The sequence below is a fragment of the Syngnathoides biaculeatus genome, chromosome 23 (assembly GCF_019802595.1).
Source record: "Syngnathoides biaculeatus isolate LvHL_M chromosome 23, ASM1980259v1, whole genome shotgun sequence".
NCBI lineage: Eukaryota > Metazoa > Chordata > Actinopteri > Syngnathiformes > Syngnathidae > Syngnathoides > Syngnathoides biaculeatus.
The window spans coordinates 17,795,830-17,802,300 of record NC_084662.1 but is presented as its reverse complement, the minus strand read 5'-3'; the positions used below and the strand labels follow the sequence as shown (position 1 = coordinate 17,802,300).

Below are 6,471 nucleotides of genomic sequence, written 5' to 3'. Positions count from 1 at the left end.
CTTCCCCCCATGCTCAACTCGCAAAGTGTATTATAAGCGCCAAACCCCAATTTAAACCCCATGGGGGAAAACATAATGATTTCTAATACAGTCTAATCTCTTTTGCGTGGGGGAAATGTAACATTCACACAGATATGGCAAACTCAGAAGTACAAATACTGGTAAAAGTTGAAGTGCTGATTCCAAGGACAGTAAAAAAAAAAAAAAGTAACTGAAATGTACTGAAGAAGTTGAACTGAAATGTGACGAGAGAAAAATAAACCCAGATCAGACAATTTTTGGACACCAGAAGCTGGTGTTTTTATCTTAAGGCAAGCACAACACACTCACCACACAATGATGTGGTGGTTTATTAGAAAATCCACCCATCTATTTTCTGTGCCGCTTATCCTCACAAGGGTCACGGGAGTACTGGAGTCTATCCCAGCTACCTAGGGTAGGAGGCGGGGTACACCCTGAACTGGTTGCCAGCCAATCGGCGTGCACATAGAGACAGACAACAGTTGAATTCACAATGATGCCGAGGGGCAATTTAGATTCTCCAATTAATGCATTCTCCAATTATTGCATGTTTAGAAATGTGAGGCCAACTCTCTAGCCAGTTGTGCCCCCTTATTACAAATGATATATTTTGGGATGAGAAAGGATGAATAATATATAAATACATTTAATGATGGGCAAAATTGACTTCAAAACCGAAATCCTTACAGATGACTAACTGCTGCACCTCAGATGAGCCTCTGCCACACTGCTAAATCTCAAATATCACAGCCTATAAATGTGTATAAAGTATATTGAATAATCAACCCATTCCTTGGTGTCCACCATGTAGCCTCATAATGGAGAGGATCTGGTTTCTGATGTCCAACCTAATTCTGACCACAATTCTGCCAGAGGGTACAGCTGCACAGTACTGTACAATAAAATTAATAATGCCCAGCAGATGGCACTGTCATATTCAATACAGATTAGTGATTGAAGTTATTTTTGGAGGACAGCGTTCCCTTCCTCACCTGCTGTTGATTCAGTAAATTTTAGATTTAGCTTTTAATTTTCATGTCACAGATAATTTCATATTACAAGACTTTGAGTGCACACTGTTTTTTCAAACCCAAAACAAAACTGTTAAAACCCCATCATAACATTCCAAGGAGTAAAATACTGTACACATACATCACTGTTTAAAAGTTTCAAGTGTTTAATATTAGTTTTGTAAGAGTAAAAAAAAAAAAAAGTGTGAGGAAGATTATTCATGTGAGAGGTTCATTGAGCTTTAAAATATGTATACTGTAATCAAAAATAGGCAGCACGGTGGATCAGATTGTAAAGCGTTGGCCTCACAGTTCTGAGGTCCTGGGTTCAATCCTGGCCCTGCCTGTGTGGAGTTTACACGTTCTCCCGGTGCCTGCGTCCGGTTTCCTCACACATCCCAAAAAACATGCAACATTAATTGGACACTCTAAATTGCCTCTAGGTGTGATTGTGAGTGCGGCTGTTTGTCTCCATGTGCCCTGCGATTGGCTGGCAACCAGTTCAGGGTGTACCCCACGTCCTGCCCGTTGACAGTTGGGGGATGGGCTCCAGCACTCCCTCCGACCCTCGTGAAGAGAGAAGAGAAGGCTTATGGATGTGGTGAGGGAAGACATGAGGACAGTTGGGGTTAGAGAGGAAGATGCAGAAGATTGGCTAAGATGGAAAAAGATGACACACTGTGGCGACCCCTAACGGGACAAGCCGAAAGGAAAAGAAGAAGATGGCTGTTAAAGTGCTGCAGCTTGTTTGGAAAAGCAATCATCTTATTCGTAGGTTGGATATAATCAGGAAGGTTAATCAATATTTAAGAATCCTTATTGAATTAAAAAATGAATTCACCAAATCCTGAATGTAGACCAACACAGGGAAAAATAAAACTCATGAAAAGAAAAAATATTGGTTCACTGACAATTTTATTGGTTCCATATTAACAAGATGTTCAATGTAAATGGGGGGCAAGTTTACATCAGGAGGGTTTGGTCAGGAAGATATCAAAACTAATGAGATGGCTCTGCAAAAAGAAAAATATTCATGACAAATTGATTAGGTAGATGAAAAGACACTTGAGAAAATCCAGAATAATAACGTAACTTGCATTAGCTTTTGTGACAATGACATCTAGAGGAGAACCCAAATAACAGCACACTATTTGACAGAAAATGTACAGTACTTGCTCATCTAATCAAGAATTTCAATACAAAATGTATTTTTAAAGCGCTGATAGCAGCACTCTCACATCACTCAATGCAAACCATTCTTTTTTAAATATTATCGTCATGTTTACCAAGAGTAAATTACATTTACAAAGTGCCTTACAAAGGTTGAATCAAAATCTGTGTGAATCAAAATCTGTGTCAGGAACACACAAGGAATGTCTTCAGTACTATAGTTGGAGCCGCTCTAGTACAACAATATATAACCATTGTAACAAATTACACTTTTATACAGCATGCACTTGTAAATTAAGATACTTACTGTCCTTCACTGCTTTCTTGCCTAAAATGGTATAAAATAAAACATGTCACTAACTCACTCCATCAATACACAACAAGCTTCATCACAACAATCTACAGCTGATATTAAATTTCAAGTCTTTTTCCCCAATAGCAAAGCCTTGACTCACCTCCATAGGAGATTTTGTAGTAGAGGTACGTCATGATGCCAACACCCACCCACATTTCTTGATATGCCTTAGTGTAGTAAGGGTTCATCTTGGCCCACCAATTTGCAAACATGCGCCCAGCCATCTGCGGGGAGAAGCAACATTAGAAACATAAGCGTCATTTTCACTGGCTTTTATAATGGATTTTTTCACATTGTAGCAAGGACAGAAAAATAACTGAGGTCAGGTATTTAAAATAATCAGGTCAAATGCAATCAGGGTTGTGTTTAAAGGGTCACTTTCTCAAAGTTTTAAATGTCATTATGTGTTTTTTTTTTAATTGAAGGGGGGTGAGTGATTTCATTTGAGGGGCAATTGATTGCCCCACTCCTCAGACAAGTTATTAAAAAAAGCATTATATATAACTGACAGTAAAAAATCATATTAGCACGCCTCTAGACTGTGACTACTTGTACTTGTCAGCGCAGGACCTGGCTAAATTGTTAGCTGCACTGTGTCATGACTGTCAGCTCTTACAACCGGCCATACGACGGGAAAGATAGTTAAAATAATCACTAAAGGCACAAAAGCTGTTTCAATTATCATTTAATTGAACACGTTTTCTTTCGTTTGTAAATTGCCAAGTTTTCTGTGCAAAATTCTGAATGAGCTTTGTTGGCAAACAATTACTACCTATCCAGTCCCACTCATACCGCTCACCCACACTTTTTGTTGTATCTTACATGTAGCAAACTTTGTTATAAAACGTTTGACTGGATTAGAATTATAACTGTTCTCTGAACCATAGCTAAAGCTAGTCTTACTAGCATTCGGCTAGCAAGACGAGCTAACTAAGCAAGCTCATGAATGTCGCACGCACTATATTTACAGCTATTTCATTATGTAATGGCGGCTCAACATGAACTGATAAACCGTGCTACAACTTTCAGGTGGTACCTTACTGTTTGTCGCGTAGCAGAAGGAAGGTCAAGATAGCAGCAATCGTCCGACGTCAAAGTCGTGGGGGATGAAACTTCTTCTACTCGAAATTACGCAGTTTAGTTCATGAGTTTGTGTACAAGCGCCTCCCAATGGGCAGCTACGCACTAACATTTCAGTGCCTACAACGAAAACTCTGATGAAGATGTACCAAAAAGTATTTGAAATGAGTAAAGTCTTTTCCTTTCTACCCAGCCCACCCTGAGCAAGTTTTAATAGTTTTTTCTACAATCTCTACCGTGAAGACTGCATTATGAGTGGCGCGAATTGACAGAAAAGTAAATACGGCATTTACAATGAGACCATGGAAAACATTTCAAATTGGCTATGTTGGTATTCTCTGGGCACTCCAGTTTCCTCCCACACCCAAAAAACTTGCAAAATTAATTGGACACTCTAAATTGCCCCAAGGTGTGACTGTGAGAATGGTTGTTTGTCTTGATGTGCCCTGTGATTGTCTGAAAACCAGTTCAGGGTGTACCCTGCCTCCTGCTGGTTGACAGCTGGGATAGGCTCCAGCAATATCGTGACCCTTGTGAGGATAAGTGGCTCAGAAAATGGATGGATGCCTGGAGTGGATAGTTTCAGTTTAAATGTTGTTCTTGCTTTTCCTTTTATTTTTCAATGATGTGTATAATTGGATTCTGTGAATCTTAAATTGTCCACTGTTTCAGAAATGTGAAATATGTTACAGGGTATAAACAGTCACCTTGCTAACATAATCATGTTGCTAAGTGACGACCCACCACGTGTTTGTATGTACACAATATTTTTTTTAATGATTACTTTGATTTCTGCTTCGAAGTAAGTGAGTGTCATAACGTTTACATAAATAAAACAATCTGATTACACATACAAATAATTATTAGGATAAATTTGCAGGAGTGAAATTTCAACCTATTGGAAAGGAGTGAAAGTATGACATCCTTCCCAGCAAGTACATATTATGTTAAAGTGTAGAGAACAAGTTTTGCAATAATTGTGAGCATACTGTCTTTTTGAGGCATCACAGTGGATGACTGGTTAGCACATCATTCTCACAGTTCTGAGGACCTGGGTTCAAATCTGGCATGGCCTGTGTGGAGTTTGGATTATTCTTCACATGCATGCGTGGGTTTTCTCAAGGTACTCCGGTTTCTTCCCACATTCCCAAAATATGTATCATAAGTTGACTGAAGACTTCACCTGCCTTTAGGTGTGAATGGGAATGCAATTTTGTGTGTTTATATGTGCCTTACGATTGGCTGGCGACCAATTCAGGGTGTACCCCGCTTCCTGCCCGAAGATAGCTGGGATAGGCTCCAGCACGCTCGCGACCCATGTAAGGATAAGTGAAATGGAAAATGAATGAATGTCTTGTTTAAAAAGAGAAAATCAACACCGTCAGACGATGACTAATCTGACAACTCCTCAGCCAACAATCCCTGAATGAGAAAATTTTTAAATGAAAATTTTCTGAAAAAAAAAATCATCACATCCAGCTAACATTTCAGCAGGATTACTGGATCTTAGGTATGAATTTCTTCACAATTATGATTATTACTTCTGTTCTTCTACTAATGTACCAACATTTTGAAATCCACACCCAACTCCCAACACTATGTTTTGAAGGGAGGCTTCCTCCAAGTGAGCGTCTAGAAAACAGAACCGGTGGGGGGAACTTAATCAGTTTTTGATGTTCTCCACAGGTAACATTAGGTCATCTCGTCATGCAGCTCAAATTGTTATAGTGTAAGCATACTTTTTAAAAATTATTATTATGCTCAGTGAAAAAAAAAACGTTATCACACCAATTTATGTAAGGTTTGAGTGAGAGCATAATTTTACTCCAGACTTGCTTATTAGCTTGTGTACGAAACGAATCTCCCGTCCACCCATCCATTTTCTCAGCCACTTATCCTCACAAGGGTCACAGGAGTGGTGAAGCCTATCCCAGCTATCTTCGGGCAGGAGGCTGGGTATACCGTGAACTGGTTGCCAGGCAATCATACTGGAAAAAAACAACCATTTTCACTCACTATGGGGAGTTTAGAGCCCTCAATTAACCTACCACGCATGTTTTGGGTGCCTGGAGAAAATGGAGAACATGCAAATGTCACATGGGTGGGGTCGGGTTTTGAACGCTGGTCCACAGAACTGTGAGGCAGATTCTCTAACCAGTTGTTCACCTTGCTGCCTACGATTTTACCTCTAAATATATTCACTTTCATTATATATTGCTGGGCGGCACGGTGGATCAGATGGTAAAGTGTTGGCCTCACAGTTTTGAGGTCCCGGGTTCATTCCCAGACGCGCCTGTGTGGAGTTTGCATGTTCTCCCCGTGCCTGCGTGGGTTTCCTCCTGGCACTCCGGTTTCCTCCCACATCCCAAAAACATGCAACATAAATTGAATGCTCTAAATTGCCCCCAGGTGTGATTGTGATTGGGGCTGTTTGTCTCAATGTGCCCTGCGATTGGCTGGCAACCACTTCAGGGTGTACCCTGCCTCCTGCCCACTGACAGCTGGGATAGGCTCCAGCACACCCTGCGACCCTCGTGAGGATAAGCTATATATATAAAGGAAATTTTTCAGGACAAATTAAGCGAGATTGGACCTTTTCCTGCAGGCAGTATCCCTGATGATCTCTCACAGCACACAGGTATGCCACAGCATCATGGTTGGGAGTCCCTGCTGTACATAGTAGATGTTGAATTCTTGTTTGTGCAACACCAAATTAAAGTGTTACAGTGTTAGAGCTAAGAGTTTATAAAAACGAGTTTTATGATAAATGACTGAAAAGGTTGAGACTTAAAAAGAGGGCAGTGCGACAAGTTCAACTTGTTTCCTGAAGTTGAG

General features: G+C 40.3%; 2 protein-coding genes across 4 annotated transcripts in view; one reads left to right on the top strand and one right to left on the bottom strand.

The window, feature by feature from the left end:
• Positions 1–6,471, top strand: part of LOC133496649 (nesprin-2) — a 73,039-nt gene that overhangs the window by 250 nt on the left and 66,318 nt on the right. The gene's annotated exons all lie outside the window — the stretch shown is intronic.
• atp5mj (ATP synthase membrane subunit j) lies at positions 1,928–3,757 on the bottom strand. Of its 3 annotated transcripts, none has more exons than XM_061812409.1 (4): positions 3,598–3,757; positions 2,657–2,780; positions 2,509–2,529; positions 1,928–2,044 (listed from the first exon to the last, which is right to left on the bottom strand). In XM_061812409.1, the coding sequence occupies exons 2-4, from the start codon at positions 2,778–2,780 to the stop codon at positions 2,031–2,033; spliced, it is 159 nt and encodes a 52-aa protein (XP_061668393.1). In that variant the 5' UTR covers positions 3,598–3,757; the 3' UTR covers positions 1,928–2,030. The 3 variants fall into 3 exon arrangements, with proteins under 3 accessions (XP_061668393.1, XP_061668394.1, XP_061668395.1); XM_061812410.1 differs by having other exon boundaries at positions 3,593–3,730; XM_061812411.1 differs by lacking the exon at positions 3,598–3,757 and adding an exon at positions 3,379–3,584.

What these genes read in the sequence shown, in the direction of transcription:
- atp5mj (XM_061812409.1), bottom strand. Translation starts at nt 2,780, where the DNA reads ATGGCTGGGCGCATGTTTGCAAATTGGTGGGCCAAGATGAACCCTTAC. An exon ending in CTACAAAATCTCCTATGGAG is followed by an intron (nt 2,530 to 2,656) that starts GTGAGTCAAGGC and finishes ATACCATTTTAG; the next exon opens with GCAAGAAAGCAGTGAAGGAC.